The sequence below is a fragment of the Herpailurus yagouaroundi genome, unplaced genomic scaffold (assembly GCF_014898765.1).
Source record: "Herpailurus yagouaroundi ecotype Mexico unplaced genomic scaffold, PumYag 180, whole genome shotgun sequence".
Lineage (NCBI taxonomy): Eukaryota > Metazoa > Chordata > Mammalia > Carnivora > Felidae > Herpailurus > Herpailurus yagouaroundi.
In genome coordinates this window covers 23,005,494-23,026,770 of record NW_024412411.1, presented here as the reverse complement: position 1 = coordinate 23,026,770, position 21,277 = coordinate 23,005,494, and the positions used below count along the sequence as shown (strand labels likewise).

Here is a 21,277-nt window from a genome sequence, read left to right as displayed (position 1 = left end):
AAGCTAGGCTTCTTTGCTCTAGTCTTAAAAATGTACTTTTTTTTTCTAATACTCTCAGAGACATTGAATTAGGAGACTTTTCAGTTAGGACTAAAAAAGATGTTGAATACCACATAGTAAATGTTATTAAAATAGCCTCGACTTGGTAGAAAGCCGAAACCCTTCAAAGTCATCAATCTACATCACATTTTAAAAATAAGAGTTCCATTGATTTAAAAAATTTTTAGTCTTAAGCCCAGTCTCATAAATTCCAAGGGTAACTGATTTGGCCATAACTTGTTTGTTAAACATAACTTGCTTGTTAAACATAGCACTGACCAGTAGTTCTCAGAAGTTTTGCCAGAAAGAACAAAAACCCCTTTTATCATCTCCCCTGACGATCTTTTTTATGATAGATTTTATCCACCAAATTGAGTATGTTAAGTTCTAGTTTCTCAGAGCTTCTAAGCGGCAGGAAATCCCAAGTAAAGAAACATGGTGTTTTAGGTATTAGCTTAATATCCATTCTACAAACATGCCTTGAGTTCCCTAGATGGTCTTGGCACTGTAGTGGGAGCTAAGGCTTTCAGGCTAAATAGGACACAACTCCTACCCTTTGGGAGCTCCCAGTGCTGATGGGAGAGAAACAATTTCAATGTGTAGCAGAATGTGAACAGTATAGGAGCCTAGAAGAGGGCCCTGAATCCACTGTTGGTGGGAGAGGAACGTGCACAGAAGGGGCCCTACAAGACTTCCTCCAGCCATTTGGCTCTAAGAGACTTGAGTGCAAGGGGGTTGGTGGCAGTCAACTGAGCCAAGGCATGATGGTAAGGAAACAGGATGCCGGGCACAGGAACAAGTGGTTCTGTGTTGTTAGGGCAGAGGTGATGATGTAGGTAATGTCATCACATAAGCCGGGTAGGTAAACAGAGGCCTTACGGTGATGACCTTTCTAACCTTCAGGAGCATGCAGTCTGCCATATTTGGGACATTTTGAGCTAAGGGGTCTGGAGATGTCTAGTACACTGCTTCTCAGACTTTCACTGCATGTGAGTCCCTGGGGGAATCTTGTTGAAATGCCGATTTTGATTCAGTGAGTCTGGGCTAGGACCTGAGAGGCCACATTTCTAAAATTCCCCCAAGTCATGTCAGTGCTGCCAGTCTGCAAACCACACCTGAGAAGGAAGGGGCTCACAGATAGTCTGAGGGTCAGGAAAGGGTTTGATTTGTGTGTTTGTTTTTTTAATTTTTTAAGTTTATTTATTTTGATAGAGCGTGTGCGTGCACACAAGTGGGGGAGAGATAGAGAGAGAATCCCAAGCAGGCTCCCACTGTCAGCACAGAGCCCAAGGCAGGGCTTGAACCCACAAACCATGAGATCATGACCTGAGCAGAAATCAAGAGTCAGATGCTTAACCGACTGAGCCACCCAGGTGCCCCCAGGAGAGGGTTTTAAACTTAGGATGAAATTTTGGAAGTTATAGGCATGTAATTGGGAGTTAAAATCAAAAGAGTTATTTATAAAAACCATCCAGAGAGAATACATGGGACAAAGGAAAATTATAAACTTAGGGTGAACCTTCTAGGTAAACCAATATTTTAAAATGTAAACATTTTTATTAAGGTTAGTAATATCTATTTGCTTTCAGACATTAACTTTTTTTAAAATTTTTTAACGTTTATTTATTCTTGAGAGACAGGGAGATACAGAGCGTGAGCAGGGGAGGGGTAGAGAGAGGGGAGCCACAGAATCTGAAGTAGGCTCCAGGCTCTGAGCTGTCAGCACAGAGCCCGATGCGGGGCTCAAACTCACGAACTGTGAGATCATGACCTGAGCCGAAGTCGGTTGCCTAGCCAACTGAGCCACCCATGGGCCCCCAGACATTAACTTTTAAATTTTTTTTTTTTCAACGTTTATTTATTTTTGGGACAGAGAGAGATAGAGCATGAACGGGGGAGGGGCAGAGAGAGAGGGAGACACAGAATCAGAAACAGGCTCCAGGCTCTGAGCCATCAGCCCAGAGCCTGACGCGGGGCTCGAACTCCCAGACCGCGAGATCGTGACCTGGCTGAAGTCGGACGCTTAACCGACTGCGCCACCCAGGCGCCCCTAGACATTAACTTTTAAGAGCCTCTCTAACATCACTAGAGCTTGAAGGATAAAAATATTTTATTTCTTTTCGTCGGGTTTGTTTTTAATATTGAAGATACATTCTGGACCCCAGCCTCTGCCTTCTTGGACCCTTGAGCAGGGACTTCTGCCTTCTGCAGTGAATTTTTACTAGCAAGTCTTAAATCCTAGCCAGAAATTATGTTCTAATTTTGACAAGAGAGGCTGTATCATTTGTAAATCATTCAGGGAAAGAAATCATTTTGTTGTTTACTCTTAACCATTCCCAATACCACATTTGCTAGTCCCACAAAGGTAACAGCAAAAGGACTCTGTACAATGGCTTATGGAGTCATTTTTATAACCTTAACCATGTTGTAAAATGGAAATAGAAATTTATATTTTTTCTGTAATGAATTTCTTGGTTTGACCAGTGTGATAAAGCATTCCAGATTCCATGTGGAGATTCTAAGAATAGCTTTTCAAGCCTTTTGAAGAAAATGTTTAAAATGTTCTACAGAGGTGGTATTCTATAGCTTGGTAACCGAGTTAACTAGCTTTTATTCTTTTTTTGTTTCTCAAGTTAGAAAGCCATCCCACTACTGTAATAGAGTGTTTTCTGTGTTCTGTTAGGGGCAGATGAATCCAGCCTGTGTGCAACATACTGTTTCCCTTGAGTCTAGACTGAAATATTTGTTTTAGATAGAGTTAAAATTGGAGTTTTAGATTTGTTGATCAGAGTACTAATTTTAACTTCTCGAAATAAATTTAGAGAAAAAGCATTTGTAGTTTGAGAGACCTTTGTACATTTCTTTCCGTGGATGAAATCGGCAAACAGGTTTTGATTGACTCTTAATTGTATTTATTTTTTTAAATTTTTTATTGTTTTAAGTTTATTTATTTTGAGAGTGAGAGTGAGAGAGAAAGAGAGAGAGCAAGTAGGGGAAGGGCAGAGAGGGAGAGATGCAGAGAGAGAGAGAGAACTCCAAGCGGGCTTCGCACTGTCAATGCAGAGCCTGATGCAGGGCTTGAACCCACCAACCGTGAGATCATGACCTGAGCTGAAGTCAAGAGTCAGATGCTTAACTGACTGAGCCACCCTGGCATCCTAACTCCTAATTTTAAAATGAATAAAGGGATATTATTCATAGGATAAATTCTATCTTATTTGTTTAGTTACTCATTGTTTATTTAAAAACGTTGAAAGGCATACGACAACTTTGAAAATGCGTATGAGCAAAACAAAAACTAACATCACCATCAAATGAACCAGTTGTGTAATGGTCAACTCTGGTATCGGTATTTGCCAAATGAAACCCAACTGGTTGTGCAGTGTGGGTGGAAGGATCACGTCAGGAGAGAAACTGTTTTACACACTTTAGTTATCACTCACTGTTCTTGGTTTGATTTTACTTCACAACCCACAAAACTTCTCGTTTTCCTAGCACTGCAGTGATCGCTGCAAATTTTTAATTTTTTGCCTCGTTTCTATTGATTAGTCTGTGATGGACTGACTTAAGGAAAGCCTAACGTCAATCGTAAATGTTAAGAGATAAAGGATCGAAAATGCCATTTTCAAAGTGTTTCCATTTACCCGAAGAGAGTTGTGCAACAGGAGGAGATAGTGCAGTGGTTGTGGGTTGGGCGAGGGATAAGTCTGAGATTTTGTTTTAGAAAACGGAAAGTCACTTGAAAGCTTCAGATCAGATTACGTAGTCCAGGGTTTCCAAGTTTTCCACATCCTCCTAAATGAATCCGTCCGCATGGTATTTCTTACTGACAGTGGTGTAACTGACAGTTTACTTTTTTCTTAAGGAGGTACTTCTTTTTGCATTAATGAAACAAACAAACAAAAAAAATAGATACTAAGTACATGGCATAGTACCTTGTATATAGTAAGTCCTCAACAAATGCCAGTCTCTTCTCATTTGGTATAATAAAGAAGTTAGGTAAGAATTTTAATATTTCCAAAGTTGGGTAGCCTGGATGCTTGATCTCTCCTGACATTATCAAGCACCCATTAGGCCATGGCAGTGACCTAAGGAAAGGTTAAAGCTTGTAAGGAAAGAATAATTATTGCTAGGATTTTCACAAAAGAACAGAGATTAAAGATAATGAAGGCAGTACTAATTGACCACATCTTCTGGATGCATTACTATAATTGCCCTTGTTTATTTAAGCTTCTCAAGACTGTCTGGTTAAGAATTAGTTTTTTTATGCCATCAAATTGTTTTAGGAGCTATTTAATATTTGTTTATTAGTTACTTATTAAGTATTAGATTTATTTGATACTGATTAAAATAACTTAATAAGAAAACATTGGTCTTTGCATGGAGGGAGTATTTTTTCTCTTATTTTGAAAAGAGCATGTTCACTTTCTAGAGTAGAAGGTAGTAAATAAAGGTAGCTCAGCGGTTGAAATCGGAAAAAAGTATGAAGACAGACTAACCTAAAAAAAAAGTGAGTTAGAAGAGAATTGTTTTTACACCAAATGAACATGCACTGAGCATTTAAAATTTTTCAGTGGTGGGCTCCTGGGTAGCACTCGGTTGGTTGGGCATCTAACTCTTGACTTCGGCTCAGGTCATGATCTCCTGGTTTGTGAGTTCGAGCCCCACATCAGGCTCCATGCTCATGGTGTGGAGCTTGCTTGGGATTCTCTCTTGCTTCTTTCTCTCTCTCTCTCTCTCTGTCTCTCTGTCTCAAAATAAATAAACTTTAAAAAATGAAATAAAATTTTTCAGTGGTAAATTTTTACTCTTATCAAGTATGCAGAAGCCAGCTGTCTTAAAGATTCTTGTAGTCTGTCTTCCTGAATGCCACGTTTATAATATTTTAATCACAATCTCATCAACACATTGTTTACTTCCTATGATGCATGCAAGCTTTTTTTTTGATCTCCGCATGCACGGGAAAGCACACATAGGTTAGGTGTAAAACTCAGTGAATTTTCCCAAACTGAATCTTCCTATTTTAGCACCCAAGTCAACTAAGAATTGTAACAGTGGTACCCAAAAAGGCCACATTCCTCCCTGCTGAGTTCTCTTCCGAGGCCCTCTCCATAAATGCCGGCTGGTGAGCTACTCATGAACTACACTGCACTAATTTTTACCACGCACACATCCAGATGAAACACCATCAAATTTTAACAAAATCTACCTTAACTTTAAGCTCCACTGAAGTGGTCTTTTCCCTTCACCTCCTCTCTTTCCCTCTTCATCCCGCGTTGAGTTCAAATAACGTTTAAGCTTTATACTCCATTTATGTGCGCTAGTAAAACTAGTGTATTGATCCTTTGCCACTGCTGCTTAGATATTTCAGTGTAGTCATTTTTTCGCCCAGACAACTACACTGGCATGCTGATTGCCTCTGTTTTGGTAATGAAATTGTATTCAAAACTTAAGCCGTAAAGTCAATATTGTCACTTCCGAAATCCGTGGAAAAGCTAAAAAGTGGAGGGAAATGGAACAGTTGCATTGATCTGTATAGTTTCCTTTATACTAGAATGTTCATTGTTGCCCTTAGATTTTGAAGATGACATGGTTATAACATCTGATGTCTCCCGATACATCGAAGACCCTGGTTTTGGGTATGAGGACTTTGCCAGACGAGGAGAAGAGCATTTGCCAACATTCCGAGCTCAGGTAGAAGATGCCTTTCGTTCAGAGGAACTAGAGAATAAATACTGTCCTCTAAGTGTGAAATGTTGAAATGTAAATCCATTGACTTCTAAAGAAATTAATGGTCATTTTGATAGAGTCCGTAAATCCTTTTACGTAACCTTGTTTTTAGCCTAGTCTAATTTGATCTCCCAGTAGACAGCTTATTATTTTATTATTTCTATGTTTCCCCCTCTAAGAAAGCAAAAGGAATCTGTCTTGTTCAGTTACTTGCATTATTACATGGTAATTGTATAATGTTCATACCATTTTTTTTTTTCTTGGAGAGGAGCAGGGAGGAAATCAAGCGATTAAAGTTCCATTTATAATAAAATGGCATTTTGTAATAAGATCACCCACCCACCGGTAGCTCTGGGCTCAAGCACCACCCTACTCCCACCCCTACAAAACGGAGCCACCATAGCGATATGGCTCCTAACAAGAGTGTAAGTTTGAATTAAGACAGACTCCTTGGCACTTGTCCACGTGATCTGCTGATTGTGTCACTGAGCAGCTTTGGTCACGTAGGAATATTCCAGCATTCTGGAAGGTGTTCTTCCAGATAAGGGTGTCGTTTGCATCCTACCTGACTACAGGAGGTGGCCAGAGTTCATCCCAACATGTCAAACCGTGGTCCCCACTGAGGAGGCACTCTCATCTACAGACCGATGTGAAAGGTTCTTCGTAGAGCTATCAGCTTAGAATTAGAGTTGAAATACGTTCACGTACTTGCTTCAGTAATTATATTTAATAAAAATACACAGTGTAAATGGAGAGTGACCATTTTGCAACTGGATACAACTTCTCCTTTTAGGACTATACCTGGGAAAATCATGGGTTCTCCCTGGTGAACAGACTTTATTCTGACATTGGACACCTTCTTGATGAGAAGTTTCGCATGGTCTACAATCTCACCTATAACACTATGGCCACCCACGAGGACGTTGATACCACCATGCTGCGCAGAGCTTTATTCAACTATGTTCACTGTATGTTTGGAATCAGGTATGTTCGTTGTCAAGACAGTTTGGAACATTTCTAAATGAAAATTCTGGCCTGAGCCTCGCTTCTGTCTTCTTCAACACTATATAGTACTAGGGAGAGAATATTACCTGTGGACTTCTGATTTTTAAAAATTCCTTCCATTTTAGAGAAGAACATTTTTCTTTGTTTAACTGTGGGGAATCTTAGCATGTACCTGTAAATACAATAATAAGAATTTATTGAGGAGGGAAAAAAATCAGTAATCATCGGGGGATAGGATGGGCTCAGACTCATTTTAAGAATCCTTCCTGTAAGAATCAGGGAGTTAAAAAACCATCTATTATGTCCCTTTAGCTCACTGTCATAAATGTTGGTTTGTTTGTTTATTTTTAAAAGAATAGTAATTAGGGTCTAAATAAAAGTAGGATAGATTGTGTCCTCATAAAGATCATAGGAGAACACTGAAGTGAAACCATCAGTCAATATAAATTAATGGCCTCTAACTTTAGAAAATGGCATTGAGAGAACAGTGAGTACATGAGCGAATGAGATTGAATGGTCTAATCAGGAAAGCTTTTTTGGGAGAATGTGCCTTTTTGAGCTGGGTTTTGAAGGCGTTTATGGAGATAGATTTGCAAAAAGAGAAGATTCGCCGTCATGAATACATTCAACTTGACTCTACTGTATCCTTTCTGATATAGTATCAGAAAACCTTTATGGAATGGAATTAGACTGCAATTTGTTGAGCAAAGTATCTTCTGTAGTTTTAATTTACAGAAATTTTCCTGAAACATCTAAGAGTAAAGCATTCCACCTAGAAGACACTATTGTGATGGTAAATAATAACTGTGCTCTTTGCTCATTTACCAGTCCAGACAATAAATTTTCACAGAACCATCACATTTTGAAACACACACATTATATCTACCTAATTAAGAAAAATAAATACTAACAATTTAATTCAATTATGATAAACTGTATTCAAGACACTAAATAACATATGTTATGGTGATTATATTTACCTGTTGGATACTACCCAAAAAAGCTCAGATAAAAATCTTTGAATACATATGTTTAACTAAGCATATTTTGAGGTTAAAAATGAACTGAAAACATAGAAGAGAAATCCCACAACCTCCCACTATTGCCTTTACCCTCCTGTCTGCCTCTGTGTCCCTTTACTCTGCTGTCTCTCTCCTCCCTCGTATTATGGATGAACTGTCCCCCTGTGCACTTGGGCACAAAATCTCATCTCCTCTCATTTAGGATCCCTATTCTAGGATAAAGGAGATGTGGTATATACATACAATGGAATATTACTCAGCCATAAAAAATAATCAGATCTTGCCATTTGTGACCACAGGGATAGACTTAGAGGGTATGATGGTAAGTGAAATAAGTCAGAGAGAGACAAATACCATATGATTTCACTTATATGTGGAATCTAAAAAACAAAGCAAAGAAACAGAAACGGACAGTTAAAGAGAACAAACTGATGGTGGGAGGGGGGCGAGTGTGTGTGTGTGTGTGTGTGTGTGTGTGTGTGTGTAGGGAAGGCCAGAACTGGTGAAGGGAATCAAGAGGTAAAACTTAAAGTTATAAAATAAGTAAGTCATGATGATGTAATGTTCAGCACAAGGAATCCAGTCAGTAAGATGGTAATAACTTTGTATGGTAGCAGGTGGTAACTACATTTGTGGTGAGCATTTTGTAAAATACATTAATGTTGAATCACTGTGTCATACACCTATAACCAATACAGTTGGTTGTCAACTGTAATTAAAAGTAAAACTTCGGGGTGCCTGGGTGGCTCAGACAGTTGAACGTCTGACTTCAGCTCAGGTCATGATCTCGCAGTTCGTGGGTTCAAGCCCTATGTTGGGCTCTATGCTGACAGCTCAGAGCCTGGAGCCTGCTTCGGATTCTGTGTCTCCCTCTCTCTCTGCTCCCCTGCTCACACTCTGTCTCTCTGTCTCAGAAACAAATAAACATTAAAACAAAAAAAAAAAGTAAAAATTCTTCCTTCTCTCTCCTGCAAAATCAACTTTACCCTGTTTATTGGATCGTTCCCGTTAGTATGTAAACAATGCTGTTCCTTCTCTGATCTTTAAAACCAAAATCCTTTCTTCATCCTACTTCTCCTTGGCTGCTCCCAGTGCTCGGTGCTCAGCTCCTATCTGATCCGATCAGCCGGCGGCATCTGACACAGTGGATTAACTCCCTCCGCCTTGGAACCCCGGCTCCTGCCTTGGGGCTTTACATGTGCCCTGTTCCTCCTAGCCTTTGCTCAGATGTCAGCCACCCTACCTAAAATCAGCAGCTCCTCCTACCACAGGCTCCAATTTCCTTTTCTCTCCGAAGCGGTTAGCACCACCTGACATATTATGTGCTTGTCTTTTTTTTTTTCCCCTCTTTTCTCTCCAACAGGATTTCAGTTCCATGAGACCAAGGATTTTTTTGTTCAGTCTGTTCATCAGTGTATCACCAGTACCTAGAAGAGGACACGCAAAGCGCACGGCACATAAGAGGCACTCAGTGAATATCTGTTAGAACAGTTAGTTGATGAGCTGTTGGCATTTAACTGCTAGACCATAAACCTCTCTTGAGGCAAATCGAGAAACCAGAAGTTTGATTTTGTCATTATAAAACTGTTGTCCTCCTGCTCGTAGGTATGATGACTATGATTACGGAGAAGTTAATCAACTACTTGAACGAAGCCTGAAGGTTTACATTAAGACAGTGACCTGCTATCCTGAGAGAACTACCAAGCGCATGTATGATAGTTACTGGCGTCAGTTCAAGCACTCAGAAAAGGTGCGTTGCATGACTGCACGTTCTGTGTGCCTTAGACACGTGTCCACTATCATTAGGAAGGACTGTGAAAAATTGCACGTGAAAGTGTTAATACAAGTTCGAGCCCCATGTTAGACTCTCTGTGCTCCAGCTCAGAGCCTGGAACCTGCTTCAGATTCTGTGTCTCCCTCTCTCTCTGCCCCTCCCATGCTCGTGCCCTGTCTCTCAATAATAAATAAGCGTTAAAAAAAAAAATTAAAAAAAAAAAAGAATATTTCTTTGGATGAAATACATAGGAATCATTATGTAAGATCTAATAAATGTTAAGGATCTTTACCAACATTGTAGTAGAAGAACTGGCCTTAAATCCTAGATCGTTTTGACCTGTAAGTCCAAGAATCTTCCATTTACACCACAGGTTCCCAGCTTTTGAGAGTAAGAAAATCCATTTAGGGTCCTAATATTCACTAATTAACTCTGTGGCCTTGACAGAAAATGTTATGGCCTCCATACCTGACGGATTTTATGAAGTCTTTGGGCCAGTCACACATACGATAAATAACCCATTTTACTGCCTACATCTCTTCTTGACAGATCTTTATGCCCTATTTATATGTTTGCATTACTTTACTGGGTTGTATCTAGAAATTCCCTTTATTCGTCAAGAGACTATCCCTAACCCGTAGAACATTATCAAAATAAATGCAATATCAAAACACATTTCTTTGTAGTCTGTTTTGAAAAATGCATTGGTATTAATTTTAATCTATCAGCTAATGTGTGTCTCCCCCAACACTTAGGGGCTTGTATCCGAAAGACTCCAGCGAAGGTACACATATCTAACAAGGACCAGACAGTAATTGCAAACTGCCGTAAGCTTCAGGTTTTCACTTCCGTACCTTCCCAAGTATACAGGAAGAAATGTTCTTAAAAGCTTTCCGAGGACTGAACATAGGCTCTGAGAAATGTAGAGCTGATTTTTAGCCACATACAACTGGAAGAAGAGAAAGTTGTAATTTATTGAAAAATTGAAAAATAATGTGATTTCGTAATCCAAAAGATTGATTGGCTTTATACACATTGTGTACATTCTGACATAATGCTTGGTACTTTCAAGACTTTTAGGGGTCATTTTTGCCACTCACAAGATCCCTTTGTCTTTTATAGACACAGTTTTGTTACGAGCGTTCCATCATTTACACGCGTAGATATGCCGAGGCATGTGTGTTTGTACGTGGGTCTGTGTACACAGGACAAACCCTTGTGAATGTCTGTTAAAAAAAAAAAAAAAAAAAAAAAGGACGTTTTTCCAGTTGTTTGTAATGGTCACTAAGTTGCTAACGTTGTCGTTTCTAGGTTCACGTAAATTTGCTCTTAATGGAAGCACGGATGCAAGCTGAACTTCTTTATGCCCTTCGTGCCATAACTCGGCATTTGACCTGAATGAAGCATCACCCAGCAAAAACGTCGTATGTGTGTAAAGACCTTTTCACACAAGAACATACATCAGAAGCTGTTTGTGATGGGCATCAAAAGTTATTCAATTCTCTAGTGTCAAAGTTTAGCCGTTCTCTTTGGCGGCTGTAATGTGCAATGATGTGTTTTATTTTTCTTGATGCTTAACATTACTAACAATTGCAAAAATAATACTGAGGAGCACTACTTTGCATTGTTTTATAGTTGGAGTTTTGGATACTGATCATAAATCACGAACCTGGTTTATTAATGCTTAACTTCAGCGCTTTTGGGTTTGTATGTATGTGTATCCTTTTATTTCCTTCTTTCTTTTTTTTTTATTATTATTATTTTTTTTTTTTTTTTTTTGGAATAAGGAAAAGCGCTTACAATCTGCTCAAGTGATTGTTTTTCAGATACTAGAATTCAGCAAAGAATGACCTCTTCTGGCCATTCTAAACTTTTAACGTTGTGTCCTAAATCTGGTGGAGGAGAAGCATGCGCTGTTGAACTAAGCTGCTCACAGGACACATATCTGTGTCCCCAGGAGATTATTTGTCAGGCACTGTTTGTGGTTTTTGTTTGTTTGTTTGTTTTTGTTTTTTGGGTTTTTTTTTTTTTTTTTTTTTACTGCTATTGGCGATAACGTGAAATGTGATACAGCCATTGTCCATAATTTAATGTGAAATTAATCATGATGAATTCTATAGCATGCTACTGAAATGCCAAATTCAGCTCTTTTCTTTCTCTTCTGAAACAGAACTTTCCGTTTTCCATATCAGATGTATATATTAAAAGCAGAATTATGCACAATCCTTTCTATCACTAACAGTCCTCCTCAGTCATGTAAGTCATCAGCGCTCACAGAGCTGCTCACCACTCATTCAGTTGGCACACGCAAGCCTGTACCCACACAAGACTGACCAAAAAAGTTTCTTTGCACGTTTTTCTTTTCTCATAGCGTTTTCTATATCGCAGTAAGCAGAGGAAGGTTAATATACTTGTATTTTTTCCTGGTAGCTTTTAGAACTTCTTTCCCATGATTTTTCTTCTAATAGGCTGAGGAGTTGAATATTCAGAGGTGACAATTGTGTTTCTATGCATTAATGTGATTGAACAGCAACAACAACAACAAAAAAAAGTGCAATATGTCGGGAAAAAAATACTCAGCTGAACTTTCCCCCCATTATGTCATTGCAGAAGTGTCCTTGTAAACAGAGCCGTAAAGAAATTTTGTTCAAATTTCTTTATTGCACAAGGCTTTTGCCTTACTGGGGTTGAACAATATTGTTTTCCTAATGCCAAAGCACCCCCTTCCCCAGAAAAAAAAAAAAATCTCTTTGGACAACTGGTTTAAAAAAGCTATCGAGTCTTAGGGGAGGAAGAAGCATCCAAAAAGTCACATTTTTGCATCGGTTTGTGTTGCCTGATTAGACTATCCTTACAGAGCACAACATTATGTGTTTCTAGCTTTAATTTGTATTGTGTTAATGAACCAGTGAAGTGCCTAAGAGATGCTTACAACTATCCAGTAGGACACGACCACACTGCTTAAATGCTTTTTGGTTAACTAAGGGTGACTTGAATTTTCACAAATCTGCTAATTTTTTAAAAACAACTCCGTTTTCTCATGGTAAATAATAGAGTCAAAATTCTCCATTAGAGTTCCCACAAAGATTTCATCGAAGACTGACTTATTTGTTGTATAGGACTTTTTCTCTCATGAAAGAATCTTGGGTTTTGTTAAGTCATTTTCCCCTTCCGTTCACTATCCTTTTCTGGTACAATACATTAGGTTGCTTTCTTTTAGAGTTTGTCCCAGATAAGAAAATAGAAGGATGACTGTAAACCTACTAACGCCAGGTGGTTCTGCATTTTTAGATTCCGGGATCTCATTTGAAATCTTCCACGTGAGGAAAAAATTACTAATATTTTTTAAGACAGGGTGGTTTATTTAAAGATATCATTCAGAGAATTCATGCCAGATCTCTTCTGTTTATTGCATATGCCATATGTTGACTTCATTCGGCATCACATCATGTAGAAATGTCTGTTACCTGCAAGGAAAGTATTTAGGAAGATGATAAAACACGGATGATAACATCAATGCATATTTGACTTCCCTAACCTTAGAACTTTCGAGTTGAGGATATCTTTTATTCTTGACGGTTTTTTATTTTGTTTTGTTTTTTAACTACGATCCTTTCAGTTAATAACCCTGTATCATTGTGCAGGTGACCTGTATTACAGGATAAAAAAGGATCTTTATAAAATGGAAAAGAAGGAGAAATTGTCACAGAAAAACCATTATGAGCTTTAGACCAAAAGGGGAAACAAGGTGTAAGTAACGAAAATGGCCACTTAGTTTTTGTCTTTTTTTTTTTTTTTTTTTTTTTTTTTTACCCCAGAAATGGAAGTAGTTGGAGTTTGGGTTTTGGAAATATTAGTGCCTTTACTAGATCTCTTTTCTAGCAGAGTTTCTTTTTAGCTCAGCATTGCTCTACTCATCAGTAATCAGGAACGTAAATTGACTTGGAACTATAAACAAAAACAAAACAATGTATTTATGAACCTCAGTGAACCAGCCTAGAAAAATTGACTTCCGAAGGTGCTGGCGCACCTACCGAGACGCAGCACGCACAACATGAGTACCATTTTACAGCAAGGTTGCTGTGAACTTTCTCTAAAGCAGACTTGAAATTCTGATGCGGTTTTCCAGGGTGGTATTTTTTCAGAGTATTGAATTTACTATGTAGTAATTTATAGTATAGCTTTTTATATTAAAATGTGATATTTTTCAAAGAGATATCTGGTTCAATTAGTGTAACGATATGATTATACGATACGCTAACCTCCACCTTGGGGCTCACATTGTGCCAAACTTAAATGTGCAAGTGTACTTGGAAAAACAGCACATGTGACTGTGAATTCTCTAACTTCGTTGCTTATTACGTTGAAATTAGTCTAACAAGCCACTGATAATCTGCCTGGTTGATGTCTATTTACTTCCCGGCTTCCCTTGTAATTCTTAATTTCTCAGATCACCTTAGGAAATACCTAAATAAAGACTCTCCCACCTGAACGTCAATCTGATCTGTAAACCGATCCCTTGACTGTGGGGTTGGCCAGGCAGCTGGCCCCCTGGATCCTTCAGCTTCCGTCTCCTCAGATGGATCCTTGATAATCAGAGGAAATGAGGCTTGCTGAGATGAGACCACTCATTACCTTCTTTACCTTTTTGAACCAAGTATGCTGTCTCAGTCTCAGGAAGAATCTTTGTCCCATCCGGGGTACTTTTACAATAAAAGATGGCTAATGTGGAATCTGGGCCGTGGCCTTGGCCTTTAGTTATGGCTTTAAACCCAAACAATGGCAGAGCAACACAGGGCTGTTTTCAAACAGAAAACTCAGTGGAAGCTTTATATTAAAATCATATTTGAACCAGAGCCCCTATTTTAATTGTTAGGAAGTCCCCTAAGGATTTTAAATTCTTCTAAAAACTAAATCACATTATTCTACAGCAGCTTTTTCCTTTTCCACCTTACAGAGTTTTGTTTTTTTTTTAATCCAAAATCCTAGATTCTTAGGCCGCAGCAAAATAAAATGATCAGCAAACAATCAAAGATCTATACTTAAAAGTAGTTCACCACTTTAGTGCAGAGTGCATGCATGTGTGAAGGTAAGATTCTTTTAAACTCGTAAATCCGGTTCATCGGGGACAAAAATTAATTTCAGTGCATGTTATAAGAATGATTTGCACTGTGATAGTAAAATGAGGTTTTCGTTTTGTGTTGTGTTTTGAAGACAATTCTAAATCATCCCTCTGGAAAGCAAGACCTTAAACTCTTCTCTTTACCTAATGGACTTTTTCTTCTTTTATGCAAATAGACGGTCTTGCATGGAGTAAAAAGTATGCAACAGTAACGTTGTATAAATAGTATATGAAATTTTCTTAGTAGTATAATGCAACAGCACCCTGAAAGACACGGGGCCCCACAGTTCGGATCGAGTGTTAAGTCACCTAATTTGTATAATCAGAACCTATTCTCGGTGGCCGTCATTTTAATCTGTTTCCCTATCGTATCCCTCCGGAGACAGAGAATCAAATGGCGTCGTCTTTCCTCAGAGCAGTACTGTAACATGAATGTATCCCTCTCAGTCCACAGAACTGCAACGCCCCCCTGTGTGTGGAGCCTACGTCCACGCTGATTTGGCTTAGTTAGTAGTGTCTGCTCAGGTGAGAAGTAGAACAAACATCGCTGGGGTGAAACGGATCCTAGAGGTGGAGGCAGAGCCCTGTGAGGAAGGAGAAGGTTTTCAGTGAACGCGTGGCACGTTCGAGTGTGGCCATCCTCAGCATCGTGCGCCTGATATTAAGGAACATTCCCACGTGGGAGTTCCTATCTGCATTCAGTCCCCCCTTTCCTGCCTGCTTTCTTCCCCCAAGTGCCTCAACCTCTACATGCTCGCCATCTTCCCCTTCCCTCAGCCCATCTTGGTCTGAAGGCCTCTTCACAATCCAAACCAAACATCACCAGCCACCTGCTGATAGTCACCAGCATTTACTTTTCTGAGTTCCTTTTTCTCCACTCGTTAAGAATAGGACTTTGTCCCCGCTCCTCTACATCCCCCCAGTCATCCAGCGACATGTCGGCTAACCTTCTCCATAGACACCCTAGCAGATATTATGCAGCACCGAGTGTAATCCTGTCCATCCCATACTCGAATACCCTTTCCCGGCTGCCTCTACCTCATCCCCAAAGAGCCTATAAATTCAGAGTATCCAACCTTTTCATGGATTCACTCTCTGTTGTTCAGTAATGCTACTTCCATATTTTAATAAATCTTAGAAGATTTTTGCCTTCTATCAAAGTAGAAGTCTTTATATTTATACACGATACAGAAATGGAACTATTTCTACCATGCAGAATTTAGCATTTAGCAGGACTGTAAAGTGATTGATTGAGTTACCACCCTAACCTGGATCTATATTAGGTAATAAATACTGGTGTTAGTCCAAGTTATTTGAATGTAAATGAACAATTCTCTAGCAATCCAGACTGATGTGTAACCCCTCGGGGAAACAGGCAATTTCTGGCATATCCATGGGTGTCGTTACTTGGGCCTTGAAACACGCTTCTAAGAGAAGGACGTATGATAAAGAGTGTTGAGGTGGTCCCATTGGATCGCAGAAGCCCATTTGATATATAACATAGATAAAATACCACACAATTGGGTACATGAGGGTTCTTGAACAAGCTTTCCTGGATTAGACTAGGCTTCTAGCCCCCATTCCTACCTTGTGTTCTCCACGGGGGAGAAAAGTACTATGGGGTGAGAAGGGAATGCACTGACTTTGTAGTCTTTATTCCCCTGGCTGGCTGCAGTTCGGGTGTATCCAGACTGTCCTTAAGGAACAATGCACAGAAGAAGCAACAACACAGTTCTTCCTCTCCAGCCAGTGTGCACCCTGTTCATGGCTGACGACTCTGTCCGGTTTCTAACACGGGGCATGTTCATCTACAGATGGCTGGCTGACCCGGTGGTGAAGCACCCTGTTTGGAAGTGTAGATTAATACAATCTGTGGTGGCATTTGAATGCTTTACGTTCCATTCGTGAACAACCCAACCTGACGGCAGAGTCTCGTAGATGCCTTTAAGGTTCCCAGGAGTGAATCGATGCCTCATTGAGAAGTGACACTTAATAATGGAGACCGAAGGGATGGTTCTCGCAAAATCGTATGTCGTGAGGGGGTCATTCTAGCTTAAATTAATTCTGGCTGCACCACCATGAAGTACAGAACTAACAAAGGAAAAATACAGGGGTGGGGGAAGAAGGAATATCTGATTTTTTTCAGTGCTTGTGGAAATCTTTGAGGTAACGATATGCATACTATAAAATAGCCTTTAGAACAAACACCCCGTTTTACCTCTAGCTTATAGGACAACATCAAACATTAGTGAGGCTAAGTACGATAAATATAATTTTTGGTGTATAAATTTTGCTAAAACAGTCTATTTTCTTGCACCCCTCAGCTTAACCTCTTAGAAATGAATGTATAATTTCCACAGAAAGATTATCAAAGGGACAGAATCTCTGGTATGTAATGCTAAAGTATTGTTCATGAATTCTGATTAGCTAAGTGTATGCACCATGACATTTAGCAGATATCTTTCTTAAGCAGTCTTTACACATTTTCCACCGACTTCCAAATCTTAGAAGGAAGGACCCAAAGGTAGGATGAAGGAAACCTATCAGTTGGGTAGCCAAGTCGTTTCCTTTGTAACATTGAGAGACTATTTTCTCCTTTCTGAATTTCACTGGTTCTCTAAAATGAAAGGTAAGAGTTCACCGGTACCCGTGTTCATCAAGGCAAGCGATCCAAACTCTCTATCTCGTGCACATATTTCCTTTGCATCCGCATATCTTCTCTGGAAAGAAAATACGATTTTTCCCTTCCTCTTTCTCTTCATATGTACTCTTTTCAACTCAAAATAAGACAGACACAGGAAGCAAATCAAGCCAGTTCGGCATCATCTCCATGCTAATAGAATAGTCCCATCCACATGCACAGTTTGAGCAAGGTAAAAAAGAACCTTGTCAGGTCAACTCGGAACATGGCCTTGCTTCTTGGATTAGCTCCTTCGAACCTGAAAATAACTTTCCTGGTCATGGAAGAACTGGATGTATCCTTTAGCTTATGAAATAGGATTTGAACTTGAAATCTTTTTTTTTTTTTTAAATCCTGATTCTGCAGGGCAGCTACATAATGAATGTATATATTAAGACTTTGTAGCTGAATTGCACATGAAATCAGATTGCCAACTTCTTGACTTTCAATTTTAGACATCATTTTATCCTTAAGTTGTGAGCGATATATGTAGCATGCTGTGAAACGTCTATTATAGTTCTTTAATTCATCAGTATTAATACAGAATTATCTTTTGCGTTCCTTGGTACTTTTTATTCAGTGTAATCAGAAGCTGTGATGTTTTGCCTTTGTAGTCCTGTGCTTTGTTACTGTAATTTTTTTTTTTTTTTACGAAGCACGTGACTTGGGACTAATGTGAGGCAGATGACGTGATCTTTAAGACTGCTATATATATCAGTCTCTTACTATATAAGGTTTTCAATTAGAATAAGCTTTTATCAAATAGATCATTGATGCAATTTAGGATTCACGCAGTTTTCAGCGTCCAATGGCGGTCTTATATTTATAGTTTCAATTCTGAAGATAGCAAACTTGATAAACAGCCACTTTAAACTTGTTCTGGCAAACCAGACCCTGCTCTAGATGTAGTAGTCTAAGGTAGTTAACCATATAAGCCTTTTCAACTATTATGCCCTCCACAGAGTCAGCAGTTAAGGAGATTGTAGAACCCATGAAAGTTTTTTTGTATGTATAAGTAGGTTTTATTTTTCCTATGTTGCTGATTTTACAATTCTGACTAAAGCTGACCTGAATGGATCAGTTTATGTGTAATATTCTAGTGCTTTAATGGCTTTTTTTTTTTTTTTTGGAGGGATGGGTAATATTATTTGAACAGATGCAGAAGGAACTGTTAGTGAGTCAAGACAAACACATTTGAAATAAAGGAACTGTGTATTAACATGTTAACAATTCATAACTGCACTTTTTATGACATTTTGAAAATCTATTTATAGGTACAGAACAATGGGTTTTGTTAAACTGTATCACATTTATACTTGCAGAAATTTATTTCATTGTTATTAGTAGGAATTTTATTGGTTCAATAAAATTGGCAAAACTGATCCCTGATTATTTGCTTTTATGTATTTACATTTTTACTGGAGTAGCATTCTTACGTAGGTTCGTTTCTGCTCAATTATTGAGACATGCATTCGGAAAGACATCACCACAGTAAGTCATTTTTTCCCAGAATTCCTGACCCAAAGATTTCTGGTGACAGTTCTTATTAAATTATCACTATATATTGTATTAGTGGAATATTGCAATAGTGTTAAGTTGTGCAAAATATATAAATCCTGTTACCTTCTTAAATGTCATTTGTGAGGGGCACCTGGGTGGCTCATTCAGTTGAGCGTCTGATTTCCGCTCAGCTCATGATCTCCCGGTTCATGAGTTCAAGCCCCGTCATGCTCATTGCTGTCAGTGCGGAGCCCGCTTCAGATCCTCTGCCCTCCCCTCTGTGCCCGCCCCCCCAAAAGCATAAAATGTCAGTTGTGATCACAGCAAGAGGCAAATTAATTTCACCATTGTCTCTTGTGAGCCAAAACAGTAATGTAGAATGGGAATGGAGCATTGAACCTGGGGTCAGAGCCTGGCTTCGAAACTTTCTCTTTGTATTCCAGTGTTAAGCTTTGTGACCCTAGAAGTAATTTAATCTCTGTGATCCATGATTTCCACACCACAGTCTGAGGGGAGTAATACCTCCTTGACGTGGTTATTTGAGAATTAGGTAAAATGTAGCCATGTATTGGAAATATACATACAGTGGTGAGTTTGAGCAGCTAAATGAGAAAGCCTGAAAGCAGTGTTGTGGCTAATTGAAACAGGTAAGAACAGATGGGGAAAGGGAGGTTATAATGTGTAATGGGAAGTGATGGTAAAGTCCCAAGTAGAAATGTAAGCTAGGCTTTCGGAAAGCTACAGAGGATGTGTAAAGTCTTTCATGTAGGGTTTTCTAAGCCAAGTCCTAATTTTGATTTATGCTGATTACATAAGAATTCCTATCAAAGGCGAGAGCTTTCCCTTCGTGCCGCCTGTCCAGCTGTAAGGGAGGATCGGCAGAAACCACCTCCTTGCTGATGAGAGTCTGTCTCTTTCAATAATATGCAACGTCCGGGGGAGAATTAGGGGAGGGCACATCCGGCCAACTCAGCCAGCAGCCTGGCCCTTCCCCACGGCCTCCCTCAACTCAAAATCCCCCTTTTGAACACTGGTTCCCTGAGAATTTGTTAACAACCCTGAACCATTTTTTAAAGTGAAATAGAAGTCGATGTTGACGTGTATGCTTGGTCGTGTCACATACACGATCTCATTTATGTCTCATGGTAACTTTGAAAAGAGCCACTGTGTCCATTGTGCAGACGAGGAAGTTGAGCCTTAGAGAGCTTTGTCTGCCTAAGAGTTGGCACCTAGAAGAGTCACACTGAGGACCTGAAGTCGTCTTTCTAATATCACTTTTTATACTAAACTTCCCCACCTTTATTCAGCCTATGCTTCTTACTTGATGATGTAAGTACCATCAGCATGATATTTTACTAAAAAATGAAAGGCTAGTCCATGCTCCAAACAAGAAGTTAGAGAATTTTCCTCTCTGGGCAACTTGTAACTTTTTTGAGTTTTAAAAAATAGGGGTTTTTTTGTTTGTTTTTTCTTCCAGTCCTGTAGGGGCACTTCTATTTAAAAGACAGTCCCCAGGGGAAAGGTTCCCAGACCAATTATATCAAATCAGTAGCTGTAAATTTAAAAGCTACAAATTTTTCCCAAGAGAACAAGCCTGATCCTAAAGAAGACTCAGGAAAATTTAAGAATGTATTGCATTTCCGGGGTGCCTGGGCGGCTCAGCTGGTCAAGCGTCCAGACTCTTGGTTTCGGCTCAGGTCATGATATCACGGTTCATGAGTTCAAGCCCCACATCAGGTTTCACGCTGACAGTGTGGAGCCTGCTTGGGGTTCTTTCTCCCCCTCTCTCTCTGCCCCTCCCCTGCTCACTCTCTCTAAATAAATAAATTAAAAAAATTTTTTTTAATGTATTGCATTTTTATTCTTAGGAGCACTCTACTATTTGGTGGAAGTTACCAATTCAAAGTCATAGTTTCTAATGCACCTAACTTTCTCACTATGGATGGAGAAGAGAAGTCAGTGGCAGAAAATGTCTCTTCTCCCTAATCTCACATCCTTGACCTGTGTCAAAACACAGGTGAGCCAAACCTTTCCATAGAACTCTTTCAAAGGAAGTTGAGGCTAGACTTCTTCATGCTCCCTGTTTGGCATCAGCCTGCTCCTAAAAAAAACATTAACAAATCCGTCATCTTCGTTTCAAGGGGGAATTTCGGAAAACGGCCCTGGTCACACAACTTTCCACCACCCATTAATTCTCTCCTTCACTTGGTCAGATGCATTAGTGCACATCTCTTGTACACCATTGCACAGTCACAGTGGCTTCTTGCTAACTCCCTCCCGCCTTGCTGCTGAGGCCAGTTGTAGGCCTCTGGCCAGGTTGGAGGCACTGGCCAGGTTCGATGGGGGAGAATGTTCGATGGGCCGTGGACAGCTGCCTTCTGGCTTCTGGCCCTGGGGATGCTCCT

The 21,277-nt window shown here is 39.5% G+C and overlaps 1 protein-coding gene across 1 annotated transcript in view; it reads left to right on the top strand.

Annotated features, from left to right (window-relative positions):
* Window positions 1-18,754, top strand: part of SESN3 (sestrin 3) — a 73,291-nt gene extending 54,537 nt beyond the window's left edge. The window contains exons 7-10 of the mRNA XM_040489677.1: window positions 5,615-5,733; window positions 6,563-6,753; window positions 9,402-9,546; window positions 10,882-18,754. Coding sequence (XP_040345611.1) covers window positions 5,615-5,733; window positions 6,563-6,753; window positions 9,402-9,546; window positions 10,882-10,968 — 542 coding nt within the window. The 3' untranslated portion in view covers window positions 10,969-18,754. The remainder of the gene's footprint in view (window positions 1-5,614; window positions 5,734-6,562; window positions 6,754-9,401; window positions 9,547-10,881) is intronic.
* The last annotated feature ends 2,523 nt before the right edge of the window (window positions 18,755-21,277 follow it).